Raw genomic sequence first — 24,752 nt, forward strand, 5'->3', positions numbered from 1 at the left:
CTCTGAATGTGCACAGATGTAAATGCTATGAAAGCTATGAATGTATAAGGACAAAAAGTACCTCTTACTTTGGTAAGACTGACTACCTGGTTGATAGTGCTACAGGTTCATTGCGTATGACACTTGACTCTGTTGCCCCCCTAAAAAAGAAGATAATAAAACAGAGGAGGTTAGCTCCATGGTATACCCCTCAAACCCACAAATTAAAGAAAACTTCACGAAATATAGAAAGGAAATGGGAGAGCCCTCCGCAGTGCCAGGGCAGCCTATTACTCTACACTATGGAGGAAAATAAGAACAATTCCAGGTTTCTCTTCAGCACATCTTCAGCCATAATTCTGTTGAACTATGTATTCCTTTAGCTCTGAACAGTAATGACTTCATGAGCTTCTTTAATGATAAAATTCTTACTATTAGAGACAGAATTCATGGGCTCCTGTCGTCAACAGGTACTGTTATGTCTTCAGACACAGAAACTGTAGAAACTTATTCAACCTGTCGCAGTTACAAACTGTTTTACACCTTCACCAACTAATTTCAATAATTTCACCATCAAAATCATCAACCTGTATTTTAGACCCCATCCCGACTAAGCTACTTAAAGAAATCTTACCTTTAATTGACTCTTGCGTATTAGACATGATCAATTTATCTATTAATTTATTTAACAGGCTACATACCACAGTCCTTTAAAGTAGCTGTAATAAAACCTACTCTTGATCCAGGTTTTAGCCAAGAAGAAGAATCAGAATTTATTTGTCACACAGATACATCCATGCACACACACACGCCATGCACTGGTGAAATTTGTCTTCTGCCTTTAACCCATCCTGGTTGTCCTTCCTTCCTCCAACCAGGAGCCAGTTCCTTTTGTCACCATTGGTCAGGTCAGGTGGTGATCTTCAGGTCAGGTGGGGGTATTTTTATGGAGGAGGTGAACACGGTGAGAACATGCAAACTCCATACAGAAGGGCCCTTTTTCCTCGAGCAGCAGGCACTGGAGGCCACACCCCCGGCGCCCACAGCGAGATTCGAACCCGGGACCTTCTAGCTGAGGCGACAGTGTTACCACCGGGCCAGCGTGCCACCAACTATAGACTGACATCCAACCTTCCCTTTCTCTCAAAAACTCTTGAGAAAGCAGTTGCTAATAAACTGTACGACCTTCTACACAAAAATAGTTTTTTTGAGGATTTCCAGTAAAGATTTAGAGTGCATGAAAGTACAAAGACAGCATTGGTTAAAGTTACAAATGACCTTCTAATTGCATCTGATAAAGGATTTGTCTCTGTACTAGTCTTATTGGATCTTAGTGCTGCATTTGACACCACTGACCATGGTATCCTATTACAGAGACTGGAACACTTCATTGGCATTAAGGGAACTGCGCTAAGCTGGTTTAAATCCCACTTGTCAGACTGCTCTCAGTTTGTACACATTAATGATGACTCCTCTGTGCTCGCTAAAGTCAGCTATGGAGTTCCGCAGGGTTTTGTGCTTGGACCAATTCTATTCACCTTATATATGCTTCCTTTAGGGAAGATTATCAGAAAGCACTCAATAAATTTTCATTGCTATGCAAATGATACCCAGCTATATTTATCAATGAAGCCAGAAGAAACCAGTCAGTTAACTAGACTACAAGCATGTCTTCAGGACATAAGGACCTGGATGACCTGCAATTTTCTGTGGCTAAACTCAGACAAAACTGAAGTTGTAGTACTAGGTCCTAAACATCTTAGAAACTTACTTTCTGATGACAGAGCAGTTATGGATGGCATTGCGCTGGCCTCCAGCACCACTGTAAAGAATCTGGGAGTTATCTTTCATCAGGACATGTCCTTTCACTCCCATGTAAAACAAATTTCAAGGACTGCCTTTTTTCACCTACATAACATTGCAAAATTAGGCATCTTTGTCTTAAAATGATGCAGAAAAACTAGTCCATGCATTCATAACTTCAGGCTGGATTATTGCAATACCTGACTATGAGGCTGCCCAAATTTGTTGCTGAATATTCTCCAGCTGCTCCAGAACGCTGCAGCATGTGTTCTGACAAAAACGAGGAAGAGAGATCATATTTCTCCGATATTAACCACTCTGCACTGGCTCCCTGTAAAGTTTAGAATAGAATTTAAAATTCTCCTTCTTACTTACAAAGCCATAAATGGTCAGACACCTTCTTATCTTAAAGAGCTCATAGTACCTTATTACCCCACTTGAACACTGTGTTCCCAGAATGCAGGCCTACTTACGGTTCCTAAAGTTTCAAAAAGCAGAACAAGAGCCAGAACATTTAGCTATCAAGCTCCTCTCTTGTGGAACCATCTTCCAGTCTTTGTCCAGGAGTCAGACACTGTCTCTACATTTAAGAGTAGGCTTAAAACTTTCCTTTTTGATAAAGCTTATAGTTAGGGCTGGCTCAGGCTTGTCCTGGACCAGCCCCTAGTTATGCTGCTATAGCATTAGACTGTCGGGGGACCTCCAAAGATACACCAAGCTCCTCTGTCCTTCTCTCCCTCTCCATCTGCACGTTTTCATGTCCTACCACGGTGTGTTGCTAACTTAGCCTCTTCCCAGGAGTGTCTGTGCTTTGTCATCTCGCAGGTTCCCATGGATAGTGACTGAATCTGGATTGTGGATTACAGCTGTGTCTCCTGCCATGGCCCTGACTGACATCCACTGCAACTGCTACTACTGTTATTACATCCACTGTCATTGTTACTGTGATTACGTTTCTGTCTGTCTGTCTCTCTCTCTCTCTCTCTGACTGCATTTCTGTCTGCCTCTCTCTGTCTGTATCACTCTCTCTCTCTTGCTCTCCCTCTCTCACCCAACCGGTCGAGGCAGATGGCCACCCACGCAGAGCCTGGTTCTGCCTGAGGTTTCTGCCTGTTAAAAGGAAGTTTTTCCTCACCACTGTTGCCAAGTGCTTGCTCATGAGGGAATTGTTGGGTCTCTGTAGATAAAAGAGCTCGGCCTGTACCAGCTCTATATGGAAAGTGTCCTGAGACAACTTTTGTTGTGTTTTGGCACTATACAAAAACAATTGAATTGAACTGATCCGTTATTAATATTATAAAGATTAGTTCAGATTAATGGGCACACAGGCTTATGTCAGATATGATGGAAAGAAAAACTGTCAAGAACAAATACATTAAAAAGTCTGCTGTAATGGACCTGAAATTCTGTTGTTGCTAAAAATAACAGTGCCCACAAACTCAAGTTCCTGTTTTGCAGAACAAGGCTTTTGTTTTTCTGAAGAAAGTTTGTGTGCTTTTCGAGTAGCATTTTGATTATGCATTTTCTGCTCAGCAAATTGGTTAGAACATAAATTTAAGATCAAACTGTAGATGATGTAAAATGATGAATTCAGTAGGGTGAGACTGCTGCCAGTATGGTTCAGACTGGAGCAACAGAAGCTGCATCATACTGTATGTGGTTATGTCCTCCCACGCAGAGCCAATTTCAAGGAACTGCCTTTTTTCACCTACGTAACATTGTAAAAATCAGGCACATCTTGTCTCAAAACAATGCAGAAAACCTAGTCCACACATTTGTTACTTCCAGACTGGATTATTGCAAGTTCTTACTATCAGGCTGCCTCAATTTGTTGTCAAATACTTTCCATCTGATTAAGAAGACTGTGGCATGTGTTCTGACAAATGAGAAAATAAGAGATCACATTTTTCCCACATTAGCAGTTCTGCACTGGCTCCCTTTAAATTCAAGAACAGAATTTAAAATCCTTAAATCCTCCTCACCTACAATGACCTAAATGGTCAGGCGCCATCTTATCGTAAAGAGCTCATAGTACCCTACTACGCCACTAGAACACTGTGCTCCCAGAATGTACAGGCTTACTTGTTTCTTAAAGTCTCCAAAAGCAGAACGGGAGCCAGAGCCTTCAGCTATCAAGCTCCTCTCCTATGAAACCATCTTCCAGTCTCAGTTCACAAGACAAACACTCCCTCATTTAAGATTAGACTTAAACCTTTCCTTTTTGTCAAAACTTACAATTGGGCTGGCTCAGACTTGCCTTTGACCAGCTCCTATTTATGCTGCTTTAGGATTAGGTTGCCAGGGGAGTTCCAATGATGCACAGAGCTCCTCTGTTTCTTCTCTCCATCTCTATCTGTATGCATTCATGTCCTACTAAAGCACATAAAAAACTTATCTGCTTCCCCAGAGTCTCTGTGCTGTTTCATCTTGCCTGTTTCTGCGTGAGGTTTCTGCCTGTTAAAATAATGTTTTTCCTTGCCACTGTTGCCAAGTGTTTGCTCATGATGGAATTGTTGGATCTCTGTGGCTAAAGAGTATGGTCTGTACCAGCTCTATGTGGAGTGTCTCTGTTGTGATTTGGTGCTATATAAATGAAATTGAATTGAATTGAATTGCAATTTCAATGGGTATGTTTCTAAATGTTTGTGTTCTCAGATAACAATAGTCCATACTCAGCATAACTATAATACGAGGGCCAATGTGTGTTCATGTAAAATGCCTTGAGTGAATAAGTTGCACCAGTAAATACTACACATGAAGATTTTAAATATGAGAGGGGCTAATAGAAGTCAGACTAACACTTTTTCATGCAACAGGGTAACAGATTGAATGAAATTTAGCTGTCTTCGTTTTTTGATTTGGGAGTAATTTGTTTCTTTATTTGTGTTGGTCGGTTTTTGGATTTCATGATTGTGCTGTGTGAATTTTGAAGGAATTAGTAGTGTCAGCTGCCATTGTCTCCCAACATAACAGTCTAAGCATCAAGAATATCCTCTGAGTGCAACTCAGAAATAGTCAAAGATCAGTGATTTCACTATATGCAAGTCAGTGTACTCTTTCAGCACTGATGCTTACAGTACAAAACTATACTACTACTGTTCAGCGTGGTGGTAAAGTGACCCTTTGTGCAACCATAAATAACCGTCTGGTTCTCCACCATCATACAAGCATATATGAGCCATAAAACACCATACATTTTCTGATATTTCTAGGTGGTGTTTGCCATATTTTGTTTAAACATAAGCTACAGGATCATGAGAAGGCAGAGCATCCTGTCTATGTCATAGCTTGCACTAACGTAAGTTTTCATTGTGGCATTGCATGAGTGGTTCAACATCAACCAGTGATTAATAAATCTTTGCCTTCCACCCTTTACTCAAACCAGTAGAAGCATTTTTATCTGCATGGCAGTGGACAGTCTACAACTAAAACTCCTATACCAAGGAAAATCTGGCAATGGACTTGTCTGCAGCGACCAGCCAGTTCTCACTCCAAACAAGTCAAAAACAGCAGCGTGACACAGAATAAAGAGTGATTAAAAACAAACATGTTAGGACAATGTTCATTTCATGCATGAAACCAATAGTTCAAGCATGAAATCAGTAGAAACCAACAGTAGTACTTTTAACTTATATTAAGTAACTAATGTATTCATTTTGACTTAAACAATGATCTTTTCCTAAACTTTACCAAGCAGTTTTTGTGCCAACACCTAACCAATCAGTGGCAATCGCATGTTTATTGTCGTTACTATGATGGTCACTTGACTATAATGATGAAGCTCACCTGACTTTTGTTACCAACACAACGAAGATCACCTGACTTCATCATTTTGTGCATCTCAAAAACTCATGAGATGTGAAATATTTTTCAGCACACTTTAATTTTTAAGTCTAACCACATGTTAGATATTTGGGTAAATGCTGCAAGCAGATGCAGCTTTTTCCATCTGTGTTGTCCACATCTTTGCAGATAGACACATCATTTCCAATTTTTAACATGTAAAGCATATGTGTTTCACAGTGGCCCCTACTGTTTGGTTAATAAACACTAACAACATTTTGGCAAATAACTTACAAAACATTACAAATAGAAGACACATTTTTATACAGTTCCTGTTTCCTGTGTTATTGGAGGAGGCTGGGCATGGTTCTCCAGGTGACTAGGAGCTGGCTCCTACACAGCCTGATCTCATCACAATTAAGCACAGTATAAAGATTGTAGACTGCTGAAGACTCATTGCCAGATCTCCTGTGTCTTTTTCCCAGCTCCTGCATGCATCTCTGCCACCACCTGCTGTTCCCAGCTACAAATTTCCTGAGTACCTTGGAGTCACCACTCATTGCTCATTCAATAAATTCCTATTTTTAGCTTTACTCCCTGTCTGCGTGTCTGCTATTGAGTCCTAATATTACCAAAACACAGTATTAATTTCTTAATCCATGTGCAAGGTTGTCGTCCTGTGGAGGTGGAGCACACAGCCCTGCAATATGCCTGTGTAAATGATCATCAAGGAGGAGGTGTAGCTGCTGATTCTCACCACCTGGGGTCTGCTGTCAGGAAGTCGAATATCCAGCTGCAGATGGAGGTCTGAAGATCAATGAGCTTTGAGACAAGTTTTGAAGGAATGATGGTGTTGAATGCTGAGTTGTAATCAACAAAGACCGTTTTTTCACATATGTAGCCCTACCTATAAGGTTTATCAAAAAGAAAAGTTTTAAGCTTTCTCTTAAATGTAGAGATGGTGATTGCCCCCTGGACAAAGACTGGAAGATGGTTCCACAGGAGAGGAGCTTGATAGCTAAAGGCTCTGGCTCCCATTCTGGTTTTGGAGACTTTAGGAACCATAAGTAAGCCTGCATCCTGGCAACGCAGTGCTAGAGAGGGGTAATAAGGTGCTATGCGCTCTTTAAGATAAGATGGTGCCTGACCATTTATGGCTTTGTAAGTAAGGAGAAGGATTATAAATTCTATTCTGAATTTTACAGGGAGCCAGTGCAGAGTGGTTAATATTGGAGAAATATGATCTGTCTTCCTCATTTTTGTCAGAGCATGTGCTGCAGTGTTCTGGAATAACTGGAGAACATTCAGCAACAAATTTGGCCAGCCTGATAGTAAGGAATTGCAATAATCCAACCTGGAAGTTACGAATGCATGGACTAGTTTTTCTGCATCGTTTTGAGACAGGATGTGCCTCTATTTTTGCAATGTTACACAGGTGAAAAAAAGCAGTCCTTGAAATTAGTTTTACATGGGAGTTAAAGGACACATCCTGATCAAAACACCCAGACTCTTTACAGTGGTGCCGGAGGTCAGCGCAATGCCGTCCGTAACTGCTATATGATCAGAAAGTGAGTTTCTATGGTGTTTAGGACCTAGTATTATAATTGATTTCTTCTGGCTTCATTGAAAAATAGAGCTGGGTATCATCTGCATAGTAATGAAAATTTATTGAGTCTTTTCTGACAATGTTCCATGAAGGAAACATATACAGAGTGAATGGAATTGGGTTAGGGTTAGGGTGATGACAAAATTATTGAAATTAGTTGGTGAAGGTTGACAGGTGAAAAACGGTCTAAAACTACGCCAGGTTTAATAATAATTGCTATGGTTTCTGTGTTTGAAAATAAATCAGTACCTGTTGAGGGTAGGAGGTGGTGAATTCTGTCTTTAATACTAAAAGTTGTATCATTAAAGATGCTCATGAAGCCATTACTACTGAGGGTGAAAGGAATTGTTCAAAGGAATTACGGTGCTCTGTCAGCCTGGCTACAGTGCTGAAGACAAACCTGGGATTGTTCTTATTTTTCTCTATTAGTAGAGAGTAACAGACTGCCTTAGCACTGCGGCGGGCTTGTCTTGCCAGGCAAACTTTGAAATTCTTCCAAACTGGTGGAATGCCATTTCCTTTCTACTTTTCGTGAAGTTTGCTTTAGTTTGTGGGTTTGGAGGGTATACCACGGAGCTGACCTCTGTTTTTTTTTTTAATCTTCCTTTTTAGAGGGGCAACAGAGTCAAGTCAACAACTTCTGAATCCCAGTACCAGTCATTGGGGCTGCCACATGGTTTCATGCACATTTACACAATATACTGGTAAATTATTTCTTATTTATTTTTGCTTCTCATTTATGGTGGAGGGTATAGGATATATTATTTGTATTGAGACACAAGAATATTTTTTCTTCCTTTCTGTTATCTGTTATCTTCTTCTTCTGCTGCTGCTGTGTCTCTCTTGCACTATTAACCATGACTGCTACTTAACCAGGACTTACACACTCACTGTGCAATAATGTTAGAATATTGTCTCCACCATTTAGGAATGCACTCGGAATGCACTATTACACAGAATGCCCTTGCACTGCTACATACAATCATGAAATAATCTTGTACACACTTGTTACTTTTCTTTTATACATAATCTTCATCTTCATATATGTTTATGGTGTTAAATCATGTTTTTATGTTTACATTTATTTTCATTTGAATTATTATTAATTAATTATTTCTTCTTTTTAACCTATTTTATGACTAGTGCTCTCATTGCTGAGCTGACCTGTTTCCTTGCCCAACATATTTCATTCTACAGTTGACCCTGCCTGTGTTAACCTTCATATGACAAATAAAATTGAAACTAAAACTGAAAAAATATTATAGAAAGGTAATCATTTTGTTCATAGGTCAGTATTATTTCTTTCTGTTCTTTTCTTTTCTGTTAAGTTGGCGCTACTTGAATGAAAAGGCAGAAAATTAACCTGTCACGACTGCATAATATCTTCAAATAGTTTATAAACAGACACTAGTATCTGACTTAAATTGTTGTACACACCAAATCACAAGAAGCAATGCAGGAATCACATGCATTTTGTAAATATTCTAGCTATTATTGCTCACATGACCAAGTAGCGCCACAGACCAAGCTTCTGTATTTTGAAAAGTTGGGAGGAGGAACGTGTTGCAGTGACATAGGGGTGGGGTCTTGTCAAGGTTGAATCTGATGCACCAGAGGGTTTTGCACCAGTCCCGGCAAAGGAATGTTGGAATGTTGCCTGTGATATAGGCCTTTGGCTTGACCCAGCACAAAGATGTGAATGAATCTATCCAACACAAAGATGTGAATGAATCTCTGTGTTACCCTATTACTTGCAAGACTATAATATGTTCTGTACTAAGTTATGAATATATATTTTTAATATAAAATATGATTCATTATACACAATTACAAAAAAAAAATCACTAGCTACATGTCCTGAACACTGTGTTTTCCATTTTTTTTATGTAGTGTGTAATGAATGTTCAGTCGTGTTTATATACTGGCTGTGTGTATGATCTGAAAGCATTGTTTGATTTTGAGCGCAGACAAAATGGTTGATTTTACCAGAAAAGACAGAGGTTTTGTCAATGCAGTTTGAAGATTTGATTTTCTGTTCAATGTTGAGAAGGGTGAAATGTTTAAAAAAAATGTGTCTTAGCAATTGTAGAAAACTTTTTGCCACATTTAAAACATTTGTTTAGGATAGAAGGAATGGGGGGAAAGGACAAGGTTACAAAAGAGCAAAAACAAGGTAATTTGTGAAATACAGAAGGCACAAAACAGAGGAGGAGATCAAGACAAAAGAAAGAGATACATAATACCTACGGGTTTTTTACACTGAGCACAGAAACTGTTGCAGCACTGAAAACAGGTGACCTTCAGCTGGTCTCCATCATAGATAAACCCATATGAACACTGAGGAGAGGAAAGGAAACAAGGAGTGGAGAAAGAAGGAGAGGAAATAGTAGAGGAGTATTATTATCTAACATGTATACACTGGCTTTTGAAATATATTACTATCAGCTTTAGGTTTTCACTTACACTTCATGTTTTAAAAAAATGAAACTTGCTTGAAAATGGTTTAAATACAATAGAGAAGAAGTACTGTACAAGCACTTATTCTTTCATTAAAATTTTGTTATTTTAAGTTTTATTGGAACATCAGCTTTACTGAATGGACTGCACAAAGGTGAAATGACAAATGACTATGGCAGATACTATACAAATCATTGTTTTTAATCTATAGATCACCGCAAACTGATTTGATGATGTTGCTGCTTTAACTATTTTAAAATATAACAATGTTTTTTGGATGCCAATTTAAATCCTTCTGCTAGTTAGAGTGTTAAGTTAAAATAAGAGGAAGATCGACTTTGCACCAGAAACAGCCATGTTCCTGAGATGTCTAATCTCAGAGTAGCTTATAATACCAAACTTCCATTAAAACGCCTACAAATGGCTTTGCAGCTGCCTCATTTGAATTATTGTTCCTTTCCTTTAGTGTTCTGTACCGAACACTAAAAGTGGACAAAGAATTTCAAAGGCAGGAACATAGAGCTGCTTGTGCTGGTAGTTGCACCACAACAAAAATAGAGCCCTGAATGTTACTGAAACTTCCATAGTCTTGAAAATTGTACTTTACAAAATTTGTTCAACATATTTTTGTTGACAAAGCCAGGGGTGACTCATTGTGTACTTACATGACAGCACCAGAGGAACTTGGGGTCTTTGATTAGAGCCTGCTCTGTCAGCTTCTTATGGAACAGCTCATAGACTTCTGACTCCAGACATTCTCGCAGCTGAAGCACATAATACAATAATGCAACCTGAAAGTCAGTGCCTGAAAAGTAGCCAAAACCCAGTCAGTATAGAAATGTAAACATTGCTTGAGGTAGATGGGCTGAGACATGCAAAAGCACAGAAATGATCATTTAAATGTGCACTCCACCAATTTTACAGATGAGATAGGAGGGGTCTCTCATGAAAGTCATATAGATACATTCCATGGCTCTTACAGTGATTTAGTATTACACTTTCATGAAGTTGTGGACTCACAAGATATATTAAAAAGAAGCATAAGTGCTCAAAATGGAAGCTGCAAGATTTCCAGACTTTCAATCCTCTGTATTCAATCCTCACAAACACTAGATTGTACAGTTCTCATAATGCATTTTGAAAGCACTTTCATTAGATCCTTGCTGCCTGTTAAATAGCGATATCTTTCAAATGTCACACGTCCTGTTTGTAACACAGGTGTTTCATTAGAAATTTGTAATCTCTTAGCCTGAATTGAGAAATAACGCTGATGCTAACCATGACAACAGATCTTCATCTCTAAACGCACACGGACAAAGGAGACAGAAACACAATGAAAAGGGGAGGCTGACTGCTGACCCTAACAGTCCCCCTCAGGGTGATTCCTGTGGAACTCCCCGACTAACCCAGAATCCAGAATCCGGGAATGTGCACCCAGGACCTCTCCTCTGGTTAATATTCTTCCCAGTCCACCAAATACTGTAGTCCCCTTCCTCAGCAGCGAACACCCATAAGTCATCTGATTGTGGAAGGTGGTTCATTGTCAGTGATCCTGTGGGAGGATGCAGAATCCAGGTTTGGCTGGAGGGCAAAGCTGACTTGAGTTAACAGGTTTGAGCTGGGACACAGGAAAACTGGAAAAAAAGGTGGATTCTCATGGATGAGGGCAACTTAAGTCTCACAATGGAGAGACTGGTAATGGACTCAATAGCAAATGGTCCAGGAGCTAATTTTCTGGACACGGTTTTGACAGGAACATTTTTGGAAGACAACACTTTGACCTGGCTTGTATGCAGGTGCTGGTCTGCGATGGCCAGCAGGCCATCTGATCCTTAATAGGGGAGCCCGACTCTCCCTTCAGACCCAGTGACACAGACAAGGATGTTGCTGGACCGATGGCACCATGATCTCTCCCTCTTTGGTGAGGATCAAGGGGAATTAATACCCTTACGAAGACTCGAAGGGAGAAATGACTGTCAGAGCTAGACAGTGTTTTGAGCATACCCGATCCAGACTCAAGCCTAACCCTAAGAGCCACAAAGTGAAATGCTTTAGAAAAACTGTCAGCAATGGTGAGGATAACTGTGCTAAATTGGGACAAGGGCAAGCCTGCGACAAAGTTCACTGCAACGTGTGACCAAGGTCAGCCCAGGGTGGGAAAGGGTTTCAGGAGTCCTGGCAGGGCTTGATGTGAGTTCTTCCCTCGGCTGCACAGAAAACAGGTGAACACAAGCGATCGGGTGTCCACCTCCATCCTAGGCTACCAGAAGTGTTTCTTCAGAATCGGAATGGAGTGCCCAATACCTTGATGAGAGGTGAATGTGGGCCCACTGAAGAACCTGGGAGTGGACAGAGTCTGGGACAAACAGTTAGGAAGCCCCTCAGCTGGATCTGGTTGAAGATGGTAAGCCTCTTTTACTATGGACTCAATTTCCCAGGAGACCACCACCACCACACATGGGGCGGTGGCACGGTGGCACAGTGGCAACACTGTCGCCTCACAGCAAGAAGGTCCCGGGTTCAATTCTTGCTGCGGGCACCGGGGGGTGTGTCCTCCTGCTGCTCAAGGGCCTTTCTGTGTGGAGTTTGCATGTTCTCCCCGTGTTCACCTGGGGTATCCTCCGTAAAATATACCCCCAATAAAAACATGCAAGAAGATCACCACCTGACCAATGGTAACAACAAGCTGGGTCCCCGGGCGCTGGTCTGGTCGCCCACCGCTTCTGGTCTGCCGCGGAGGAAGGATGACCAGGATGGGTGAAATGCGGAAGACAAATTTCACCTTTGTCTGCAGTGTTCTGCATGTGCATGTTGTGTGACAATAAAGGGGAATGTCTCCCCCTGATTCTTCTTCTTCTTGGGGGCCAGAGGAATGGAGCAAGTGTGTTTTCAGTCTTCTCCAGGTTATGCACTCTAGAAAGTGCATCAGGTTTGACGTTACAGGACCCTGGGTGGTAATTAAGAGTGAATTTGAAATGGTTAGAAAACAGAGACCACTCTGCCTGCCAAGAGTTTAACCTCTTCGCTGACTGAATGTATGCTTTGTCCAAACCAAACTAGGCTGTTCAGAGCCCTCCAGCCAGTGCGCCCATTCCTCCAACACCAGCTTGACAGCCAGCAGGTCCCAATCCCACATCATAGTTGTGCTCAGCAGGAGACAGCTTCTGAGAGAAAAAGGCCCACAGGTGGAGCTGGGGAATTGGACAAATCAAATGGCATGACCAAATACTCAAAGTGTCCCTGGGGAGTGTCAAATGTGTCTTCCACTCATGTCCTTCCCTGATTCTTATCAGGTGGAGGTCCAGCTTAGAGAAGTGTAACCCGGTCCAGTGTAACCTTGCAGGGGCTCGAAAGCAGAGGTGAGTAAAGGCAGACGGTATTTATTCTTTACTGTTCAGTCCGTGGAAATCAATACACAGCCGGACAATTTCTGCAGCCAAGGATTCCTGAATATAGGTCTACATCACTTCTCTTCCAGTGGGTAATGGGGCTATATGGGATAGACTAGACACCTACATTATGACATTGTCTGGGACTCGTCGATAAATCAGGTGAATTGCGTTTGACAGAGGGCTGGTCTTTATGAGATAGAAACAGTGCTGATGGCATACAATGGTCCAGACAAAACAAACTCAGTCATGATTATTATTCCAATAAATGCAGGGATTATGTTGCTTTAGCCATGGAAACCCCAAGACCAATGAGGTGTGTGGAGTAGCTATGACACACTACTGAGTGATTACAGGACATTACAGTTAACCGTGGCAAAAAAAGAAACTGCCATCTAGGGGCCCTTTAAAGTATCTGTATGACTTACATGACAATCTCCAATCTCAGCAGATGTTCACAGCAATCGCATACTTTTCTAAGAGAAGTTACAGGAAACTTGATTTAGAGTTTGTGTGGGTGTGTTATGTAGGTCATACCAACAGGTCTGGCCTGCCCACACCTCCTCATCACCTGAGCACACCATCTGCTGAGCACATCATTATCCATCTGCCCTCCACTATTTGAGCCCCGGCTCTACAGCGAGTATTTGTCGACTCGTTGTGTCATTGTGAACAGTGGTAACAGTTGTCTCCAGTCTCTGTGTTTTTCTTGTCTGTACAGCTGCTTATCTGACTGACCCTTATGGGTTTTTTGCCTGCCTCAGCTTCTGTTCTCCGTCTTGCTCTCGAGTGTGCTCGGTGTGAAATCATCAGTTTGAGTACCAAGTCTGGACTACTCTCCTGCCTGCCCGTTCTCATCTCAAGTTACTGTTGGATCATCTGATTCTTCTGTTGCACCTTTCAGTATCATTTATCAAACTTAAGACATTATTCATTGTAAACCTCCCTCTCTCTGTGTCTGTGTGCAGCCTTTTGGGTCCTAGCTTGGAAAAACATTATAGATATACCACATGTACACTGTTCAACACTTCACCGCATGTCAACATTGATCGGGTCGGAATGCAGATTTGTGTTGTAAAGCACTTTGAGTGGTCGTCAGACTAGAAAAGTGCTATATAAATATGATCCATTTACCATTTGTGGTAAATCTGCCTGTGGAGTTCAATTTTGGTGAACTTGGTGAAAGCTGACCAATAGCAAACCATCTTGACAGTGGAGCCCCCTTCAGGGGGCACAATGAAGAATGTTCTCATATTAGCTGTATTACACCATCCACTTTTATATAAACTTGCTCTGCTGGAGAATAAACTGCTCCACAAAAGACACATGGTCTGGAGTTACCTGTCTGTAGTGAATGGTACATGTGGTTAGTGATTGAGAGAGCAAGTTGTCACCAAATTTTCAACACCAGCTATCTAACCTGGATACATTGAATATTGTTGTGCCCCTTTCTGGTATGACCAGGCACCAATAGTAGTCCCTTTGTAGGACTTACAATGAATATTCTACATTCAAATTTATATTCAAATTATAAAAAAAAAAAATCCTTACTGCCACGGCAGCTTCATTGAAAGCACTGCATGATGGACAGGGGTCACACACCAGTTTTAAATGTCCAGTAATTACTGTCCTTTTTTTGGTTTTTAACCAAGAAAATCTGTTTATGGCCAACATATTTAAGTTCATGTAGATGTTTACATGTAGATGTGAATATATAAAATATTGTGGCTCTATGCGCTGTTTCCCTCATTGCTTCTGGGATGTTCACCCTCTCTCTCACTCCTCTCCCGATTTGGCGAATTAAGAGTTTCTTCTCAACCAGTGACAATGAAGTGATGATTATTGGAGGGTTTTGTTTAGTTTTATTTAGTTTTTGTCATGTTGAGTGAAGGGTGTTGATGATAAAATTACTGTTTTTGTAAATGGAGTCTGGTGGCTTTTGGTGAGAGCAATATAACAGCTGTTTCTGCTTAAACAAAACAGATATTACTCTTTAACAAAAAGCTATCTGCATGGATGCTTTCCACAATGAAGAAACCTATTTTAACAATCTGAGTCTTAGAGTGGCAAAAACAAACACTTTCAGTGGACGTACATTGACAGTGCACAAGCATTATTTAAGAACAGAAATTATACTGCAGCATGTTTTGTGGCTGCTAGCTGCAGTGTTCTCGTTCAGTATTGAAAACAAATTCAAAAACTGCTGTCTCCATTAGTCACTTGGACAGAAAAAACACAGGACAATAGGGCCCATAATCAGACAATATTTGACCAGAATTCCTTCTGTTTTTCTGGGACATTGAAGTCTTCCAGGACACATGGACAACAGCACCAACCAGAAACTCTGGACATACTTTACTTTCATTGATTGAAAATGAAATGTAGGTTAAGCTGAAACGAGAACATAATTCAACATTATTTACTCAAATACTCAAATGTCATTTTGTGACAATTTTGACAGCTCAATCCCAATGTCATTGTGACATTGTTTGATTGTGAACACAACTTATAACCTCACTCCCTTGTTCCTTCTGCAGTTTATCTTACTCCCTACCTGGATGTCGAGGGTGGAGAAGTAGCTGTTGAGGTGTTCAGGGTCATTGATGTCAGGCTCCCAGCAGACTGGACACACCATGTCTCTGATGTGTTTGTCCCTCACAGCGATGGTGAAGTGCTGCTGGAAACAACCACAACACACTGAACACTGGCATGATGTCAGAGACTGCATCTGAGAGAGGAGAGAAGGCAAAAAAGTAGGAAATTACTTAAGTTATACTTCAACAATGCAAAGCTCATATAAAGATTCATTGTCTCAGTACCTTGCTGTGGGGGAAGACAGAGAGGCAGATGGGACACTCTTTCGCCAGCACTCTCTTTATAAAATCCCTGTCGTGGGACTCTCGTACAGCCTGCACTACATCTTCTAATGAATAGGGGGCACTGTGCTCCAGAAGCAGTGACAACGCCAGCTCACAGCGACCCCAGCTAGGAAGATTGTACACTGCCAATAACCTCCGACATATGCGCTGTAAAAGGAAAAAAAACATTAGGTAGATGGATACAACAAAGACAGACTTCACATATCCTTACAACTCTCCCAGCCTACTGTTATGCTCTAAAAGCATCCTCATTAACGTTGCATTTACTGACAGTTTTGCCCACTTGTGCATTGACACTGACATATTGTCACTTTATGAAAATTGACAGATTATCATAGTTGTTATGGTTAATGTGTTAGCAAACAGTTTCACCCATGAAGCAGACACAGAGCAGCATTAGTGTTAAAACTGGAGTGCTGGTCTTTTACATATAAATGAACATCTGCGACATTCATGCCTTTGCCAAACACTGATTAAACCTATTTCCACCAGGTAAACCTCACTGTATTTTGAAGTATAGTTGAGTTTTTGAATCTGCATCTGTGGTGACATTCCCGTGCTGATAGTGATGCATTTCATCTCAACCAGATTTGCCAGATCTGAAGTGTGGAGCAATCATGGTGACGGAGTAGGTTGCAGCAACTAGATGTATGGCAAAGCTAAGCACATTTACAGTGTTTCTGTAATTATTCTCACTACCAGAAGGGGGAGAAAAAAGCTGCCCACTGCAGATTTTAGGAGGATGGCTAGATGCTCACAGAAGTATGGGTAAACTCACTCGTTTGTATTTCCTTAACTATTTGCATGGTAAAGCATAGCTAACTTTCTTTTTCCTCTCTGCAGTGCATTACCTTCTGTAGACTTTCATACAAACATAACTCTACAGAGATGCCTTGTGGCATTATCACTACACTGGACACAACAATTAGTATTCATTTGGAATCATTTCTCTAGTGACCTCTCGAATCCAATATTCCAATATTCACTCTCTTTTTGGCTGTGTTTGCTCTCCATCAGCTCTTGAAGGAAATAGCTAACGCTTTAGCTGCTAAATGCCAGTGACACTGGTCAGTCCCAGTTGGGGTAGCTGAAGGAATTTCTGTTCCTACAATAACATCAGTAATACCATGTAATACCATTTTTTACCATTTCATTTGAATGGTCAGGATAACTTACATCCCATAGTTATCCCTGACAATTTACAACAATTTTTACAACAAATTTTAAACTATGGCACACAGCAGATTTGAACAATAACATGCTGTATGTCATAGCAGATACAGCAACTACACAGTCAACACACAACTAATGGAAGGGGGTGAGGAGGGAGAGACACCACCTGGATGCGGGCTTGAGATGTGACCCATGACCAGTTTATGCTAATGCAGTGCAATGAGGATACAGATGTTTCATAGTGGAGATGAGTAAAGCCTCAATGCAGATCTGTCTGTTTGCCACTTTTAACATAGACTCCAGTCTGCAGTGTAGTTCATACTTCATAGTTCAGCTGATGATTCTGTGGTTACACAAAACATACTGTCATTTGATCCATTTATAATAACAAAATATTTAATGCAGCTTTTGGAAATGATTCACTCAAGACTGATGTGTTTCTAGTACCATGGAAGTTTTAGATTGACATACATTCTTAAAGCAGTTCTTCTATTACCCCTCAAAGTATTTTAGCTTTTTGTTGTATGTTTTCTCAGACCTATTTGTTTTTTTGTTTTGTTTTGTTTTGTTTTGTTTTTTTCAATTCAGCTGAATTCACTCTTGATGGTTTTGGACCTCCCATTTTTCCATTTCAACCCTCTTGGTGTTAATGTGGAGAATGAGGCAGGATGAAAGTTTAGAAATATCTAAATATTATACTGATAACAGAATTAGGATGGCTGAGGACTGAACTTCTATAGTGTCAGCATGCTGACGTGATGTAAATGCCTGGTCTCACCTGTTTGTCAGGGTGATGGATGTCTACAGGAGGCTCGGGCTTGTCGCTCCACATGTGCTTGTGGAAGAATTCCAGAAGGGGTCGTTGCAGCAGGGTCAGAGCCCCTCTCACCTCTCCACCACTCTGCCTCAAAACCTCATGACAACGAGTCTCATCACTGAAACCCAGTGCACATAGTTCCTCTACCTGAGAGGATGGGGTCAAGAAAAATATGATACCATCTCTGCACGACAGGAAAACTGATGGAATATTATTGTGCATCCCTAAACAGTGCATGAAGACATATTTGTCACCTTGGCGAGTCTGTCTCTCAGAGCTTGCCTGGCAGCTCTCTCAGTGTCGCCTCCTGCTGTAAGCCAAGCCTGCTTGGCCTCTGCTCTGGACAGCTGGATCACACTGTCTGTCTCTACAGGGTCAACCTGTTTCCCAAGATCGTCAGCAGGAACTTCACATGAGCTGCTCTGTGTTAAGAGGAAGGTCTGTCACTACCAGAAAATACTGACAGTGACAATCAGAGAAACACAGAGATGTGATCTGTCAAGATTTAACAGCCGTTCATTAAAGCTGAGAGAGGCATACTGACTGTGTGCTGTGTTGTGGTCTTCTCAGAAACAGACTTCTGGGAGGAAGTTGCCACCAACATCCTGATCTGGTCTAACAGCAGAGGAAGCTCTGTCTTTAACCACTTGCAGGGGAGGATGGTGCTGTCCCTAGCTACCCTCATGCTTGTGTACACCTCTTCTGGACTGACTCCTTTCTTCTCCCCATCCTGATAAAGACATAAAGGACAGATACATTAGAACAGTGATTCTCAACTGGTGGGTCGCGGCCCAAAAGTGGGCCTTTAAAAAAAATGTTAAGAAACAAATCATATGCTTTTATTTTGAAGGTTTTTTTTTTTTTTTTGCAGCGGAGTGCCATCTATTCCTGTCGCAGCTTGTCATTAAGGGGTGATGGTGGGTCCTGAAGCCAGACCAGTTGAGAACCATTACACTAGAAGATAACACTTCATTATTCCCCTGTAGGGGAGATTACAGGCAGCAGCAATAGTATCAAGAATATTTAAAAGGAGACATAGAAGGGAATAAAATACAAAATAGAAAATGAAAAATCGACTGCATATGAGAGACCCTCCCCTGCTCCAGGCTCAGGTTGAAGATGCGCTGTTGGAGCTGGGAGACCCTCTACAGCGCATCTTCAACCTGAGCCTGGAGCAGGGGAGGGTCCCTCAGCTGTGGAAAACATCCGGCGTCATCCCAGTCCCAAAGAGACCACAACCTGAGGAGCTGAATGACTTCAGGCCAGTCGCCATGACATCACACGTGATGAAGACCATGGAGCAGCTGCTGCTACACCACCTGAGGCCACAGGTGCACCACGCCCTCGACCCTTTGCAGTTTGCTTACCAGGAGAAGGTGGGAGTGGAGGACGGCATTGTCTACTTGCTACACCGATCCCTCTCTCACCTGGACAGGGGCAGCGGTGTGGTGAGGATTACATTTTTGGACTTCTCCAGCACCTTCAACACCATCCATCCTCTGCTTCTCAGAGATAAACTGACAGATGGGAGTAGGCTCACACCTGGTGGCCTGGATTACAGACTATCTGACAGGCAGACCTCAGTATGTGAAACTGGGGGACTGCAGGTCTGACACCATGGTTTGCAGCACAGGAGCAGCACACAGAACCGTGCTCTCTAAAGTCCTATTCACCCTGTACACATCGGACTTCCAATACAACTCAGAGTCCAGCCACGTGCAAAAGTTTGCGGACGACACTGCTATCGTGGGCTGTATCAGGAGTGGACAGGAGGAGGAGGACACTGATCCAGGACTCCAACCACCTGCACCTCAACACCACCAAGACCAGGGAGATGGTGGTGGACGTTAAACATTAATGTCAACATTCCTCAATGTTCTGAATGGAACCCATACAACACTCTGTTCAACATGCACCTTAACTTGCTTTCTGTTTGCACTGGACATTTAAACTTACATTCTGTTCGCACTGGACATTTTTACTTTTACTTTTAATTCTTTGCTTACTGTGCTTTTGGATTATTTATTGCATGCCTTTTACTTTAAATTTGTGGAATATGCTAGATCTATCGATCTATCTATCTATCTATCTATCTATCTATCTATATGTATATACACACATGCGCGCGTCCACACACACACACACACATATATATATATATATATATATATATATATATATATATGGAATGAAGTGGAATGAAGGTGACTTGCTCTGATTAGTTGAATAAGTTTCAGCCCCTCCTCCTTCATCTGCTTCTGCCTCCAGGAGTCCAGGTCTTTAGAGGCAGGCTCTTTGGGTTTGATTGGCAGGGCAGGGACCCGTCTGACAGGAGAGGGAGGGCGAAGTTTCACAGATAGAGGTGCAGGCTCTGGACGAGCCAGGTCACACATCTCACACACAGTAGCAGGAGAGTAGTTCAGATAGGTACAGAACTGACACACCCACTGGTCAGAGGCAGAGAAACAGATAAACATAGAGAGAGAGAGAGAGAGAGAGAGAGAGAGAGAGAGAGAGAGAGAGAGAGTGTCACAAAAGTTAAAATCCATCCATCCAAATTCCAGTCATTGTCACATCTAAAGCCCAAGCACAGACACAGTGATGAAGCATTTGCTGCTTTGCCTGGTCAAAGTAACAGTTATGAAATATGTCACTGCCAAATAGATCACGTTTGTTATTTTGTAAGATATTTCAATGAGAAAAACGGAGAAAATCTACACAGACTGTAATTTCATTTTGACTTTCAGGTAGGATCTTTACACAGAGACTGAACACTGAGACACAGATAGAAATATGTTGTTTTACAAGCTCCAAAACATTTTAAAGCATTTTAACAATTTCCTATAACTTCCTGGAGATAATGTGAGCAACTAAAAGGAAAATAAAGACATACATTATATTCTTTTATCAGACATTTTTGTCCAGAATGACTTACAACAGGCTGCAGTTACAGATTTTGAAACCTGAAAGGCTGACATATGCACAATGTGCATCTGACTAACTTGAAATTAGACTTAGACTATATTATAATATAATATTATAATAATATAATAAAAAATACAATATAACTAAATAAATAGACAGTATTTACAAGCAAAAAACAGTAAACATAGCAAAATATAGCTAAATATTTGTGCAGTTTTGGATGACAAATAAATGTAAATCATGGACTGTATGTACAATATTGCAGTAGTGCAGATAATATTTAAAATGTTGGGGTTTGTGACCTTAATGGATTAACCGTTTAGGTTGCTATTGTACAGTGTGATGGCTCGTGGCAGGAATGATTTCCTGAAGCAGTCCTTGTGACAGCTGGAGCAGTCTGTTAGAGAAGGAGCTCCGCTGTCTGTCCAGGAGGTGGTGAAGAGGATGTTCAGGGTTATCCATGATAGATAACAGTCTGTCTAGTATCCTCCTCTCCACCACCTCCTCAAAAGTGTCTAGTTTGCAACCAATCAGATGCCGTCCTGCACCAATCAGACGCCGCCCTGCGGAACTGTTTCTCCTCCACGGACTGGGACATATTTCAAGCTGCTGTCTGCAACAACATCAATGAGTACACTGAGCACGTGATAGGATAGATCAGCAAATGTATCATAGACGTCGTACTGTGAGTGACCACACGGACATAACCCAATCAGAAGCCATGGGTTAACGGAGCAGTCCGCTCGGCGCTCAGAGCTCGGACAGCAGCCTTCCACACTGGCAACCCGAGTGAGTACAAGAAAGCCCAGGATGAACTCAGAAGCTCTATTAAATCAGCTAAGAGTCAATACACGGAAAAGATAGTGTCATGCTACAGTGACTCTAACAGCAGGAACATGTGGAGAGGGCTCAGGACCATCACAGACTACAGGGGAAAGAGCTGCAGAATGGGAGAGGTGTCTGCTTCTCTCGCAGAGGAGCCCGTTTTGAGGACAATAGCAAGCAGGGGGTGTTGCTGGAACAAGACAACTGCCCTTTCCAGCTATCTCGGGTTGATGTGTGTAAAAGCCTTAAAAGGGCGAATGCACACAAAGCCCCTGGACCGGTCAACATCCCAGGCTGCGTCCTCAAAGCATGTGCACACAAACTGGTAGATGTCTCTACAGTCATTTTCAACCTTTCCCTGCTCCAGTCTGTAGTCCCCACATGCTTCAAGAAAACCACAATCATCCCGGTTCCTAAAAAGCCAAATGTGAGCTGCTTAAATGACGGCCTATAGCACTCACCTCCACTATCATGAAGTGTTTTGAAAGGTCAGTTAAGGCTCACATCTCAGCCTCCCTGCCTTCCACAAATGACCCTTTGCAGTTTGCCTACAGGCCTAAAGCCTGGTTTACGCTTCTGCGTCGTGTCGACGCCGTACTTACGCCGTCGACGCAGACCCCTACGCGGACCCTACGCCGTAGCCTGACGCGCACCTCCAAAAAATCCTGACTACGCGTCGCGTCAGTCGCAGCCCTATGGTCGCAGCACAACAACACCGCCATTTTCAAAGTTTCTGTGGTGAGAGCTACAAGAAAAACTGGACCAAGCCGAGGAAAGAATTATCGAGGAGGTACGCAAGTACGACCACCTCTACAACTCCTCTTCGAGGCAGCAAGAGCCCCCGAAACCATACAAAGACACAGCCACACCCCCCTAGCGGCTTGGCGGTGAATTGCAGAGCAACGCGTTCCCTCGATGCAGAACTATGAATGCTCAGTGACGGCGTAGGGTGTACGCCGTAGGTACGGCATCGCCGCGACGCCGAAGCGTAAACCAAGCTTAACAGGTCCACAGGTGATGCAATAGCATTGCACTCCACACTGCCCTCTCTCACCTGGACCAGAGGAATGCATTTGTGTTGTTCATTGACTTCAGCTCTACCTTTAACTGCATCGTCCCATCAAAACCCGTCATGAAGCTCTGAACATCAGCTCCTCCCTCTGCAGCTGGATCCTGGACTTCCTGACGAACAGACCACAGATGGTGCAGATTGGCAACATCTCCTGCTCCACACTGACTCTGAACACTGGGGCCCCCCAGGGGTGTGTCCTTAGCCCTCTGCTTTTCTCCCTCTATACCCATGACTGTACGTCCAAGAACAGCTCCAACACCATCATTAAATTTGCTGACGATACCACCATCATCGGCTGCATCACAGGTGGTGATGAGTCGGCCTACAGAGAGTAGGTGAGAGCACTGACTTCATGGTGCAGTGACAACAACCTCCTGCTCAACATCAGCAAAACCAAGGAGATGATCATGGACTACAGGGGGCTGCAGGGAGGAGGACACGCCCCCATCCACATCGAGGGAGCATCAGTGGAGAGAGTCAACAGCTTCAGGTTCCTGGGGATCAACATCAATGAGGACCTCAGCTGGACTCACCGCTAGGACCTGATTGTAAGGTCAGCAAGACAGCGCCTCTTCTTCCTGTGGCATCTAAAGAGGTCTGGCATGAACACTAGGATACTATCACACTTCTACAGATGCACCATCGAGAGTATCCTGGCTGGAAACATCACGGCCTGGTACGGCAGTTGCACTGCCCTGGAGCGCAAAGCACTGCAGAGGGTAGTAAAATCAGTCCAGCGCATCACCAGAGCACAGCTGCCAGCCCTCCAGGACATCTACAGCCAGCACTGCAGCAGGAAGGCCAAGAGGATTCTCTCTGACCCCAGCCACCCCAGCCACAGTCTGTTCATGCTCCTGCCGCCGTCCGGCAGGTGGTTCAGGAGCATCCGGACTAAAACTAGCAGGTTCAAAGACAGTTTTTACCAACAAGCCATCAGACTGCTAAACAGTTGAACTGCCATACACACACATACACACACGTACACAAACACACACCAATGCACACACTCACATACTCACACACACAACCTTGCACCTTGTCATATATTCAGTTCTCAGTCCTTACTCGTGTTTTTATTCTATTTTTATGCTACCTCTATCTTATTCTGTTCTATTTATGTATATGTATATATTTACTCTGAATATTGCACTGTGAAGTTGAGTTGGCACTAAGCACAAAAAATTTTATTACTGGTGATGATGTTACATTTTTACAAGTACATGACAATAAAGAATCATGAATCTTGAATCTTGAATCAGTAACGGAGCCAGCCTTCCTGATCAGTTTGTTCAGTCTGTTGGTGTCGCCGGCTCCAATGCTGCTCCCCCAGCACACTGCAGCAAAGAGTGCACTGGCAACGACAGACTGGTAAAAGATCTCCAGCATCTTGCTGCACACGTTGAATGATCTGAGCCTCCTCAGGAAATAGAGTCTGCTCATCCCCTTCTTATACACAGCATTGATGTTGGTTTTCCAGTTCAGTCTGTTGTCGAGGTGCACTCCGAGGTATTTGTAATCCTCAACCACTGACACATATCCAAACTCAACTTGTTCTACAAAAAAGCCTCTTTGACCCTTTTTTTTTTTTTTTTTTTGCTAATTTGCATTATCTGAATTTACATTTACAAACAATTGCTTCTGCCTAATGGACTTGGACTGTATCAACACCAAATTTGGCATGCAGAACTGAAATTCACCAATGCATAACTCATTGACCATTTGTCCAGTCACGATCATGAATGTTAACAACATGGGGAGAACAGAGTCCTGCAACTGACCTCTTTACCTCACATTCCTTCAGGAGAGCTGGGGTGGACAGACATTTCAACTTCAAAGGGTTACCTATCACTTAAACTGTTGTCATGGAGATGCTTATTCTTTCTTTACGACTCCACACCAGGTGAAGGCGTTAAAACCGTCTGAATGGACAATAACCAGGCCTCAGGAGACTCCAAGAATCAGATAACATTGAAGTTGTAAGTCAGACATTCCTGTGTTATAATTGGCTTTGTCTAGAGATATCATGTATTATTATTCTGTACTT

The 24,752-nt window shown here is 42.3% G+C and overlaps 1 protein-coding gene across 5 annotated transcripts in view; it reads right to left on the reverse strand.

Annotated features, from left to right (window-relative positions):
* rnf31 (ring finger protein 31) overlaps positions 1-24,752 on the reverse strand; it is a 104,433-nt gene that overhangs the window by 21,329 nt on the left and 58,352 nt on the right. For all 5 annotated transcript variants that reach the window (XR_013077900.1, XR_013077898.1, XR_013077899.1 and 2 more), the window contains 8 exons: positions 20,100-20,333; positions 18,431-18,616; positions 18,141-18,308; positions 17,848-18,033; positions 15,837-16,043; positions 15,572-15,745; positions 10,294-10,392; positions 9,419-9,508 (listed from right to left, as the gene is read on the reverse strand). Coding sequence is in view for 2 of the 5 variants with exons in the window: in XM_076745922.1 (XP_076602037.1) it covers positions 9,419-9,508; positions 10,294-10,392; positions 15,572-15,745; positions 15,837-16,043; positions 17,848-18,033; positions 18,141-18,308; positions 18,431-18,616; positions 20,100-20,333 (1,344 nt within the window). In the remaining 3 variants the exon portion in view is untranslated. The remainder of the gene's footprint in view (positions 1-9,418; positions 9,509-10,293; positions 10,393-15,571; positions 15,746-15,836; positions 16,044-17,847; positions 18,034-18,140; positions 18,309-18,430; positions 18,617-20,099; positions 20,334-24,752) is intronic.

Source organism: Chaetodon auriga, chromosome 12 (assembly GCF_051107435.1).
Source record: "Chaetodon auriga isolate fChaAug3 chromosome 12, fChaAug3.hap1, whole genome shotgun sequence".
Classification (NCBI taxonomy): Eukaryota; Metazoa; Chordata; class Actinopteri; order Chaetodontiformes; family Chaetodontidae; genus Chaetodon; species Chaetodon auriga.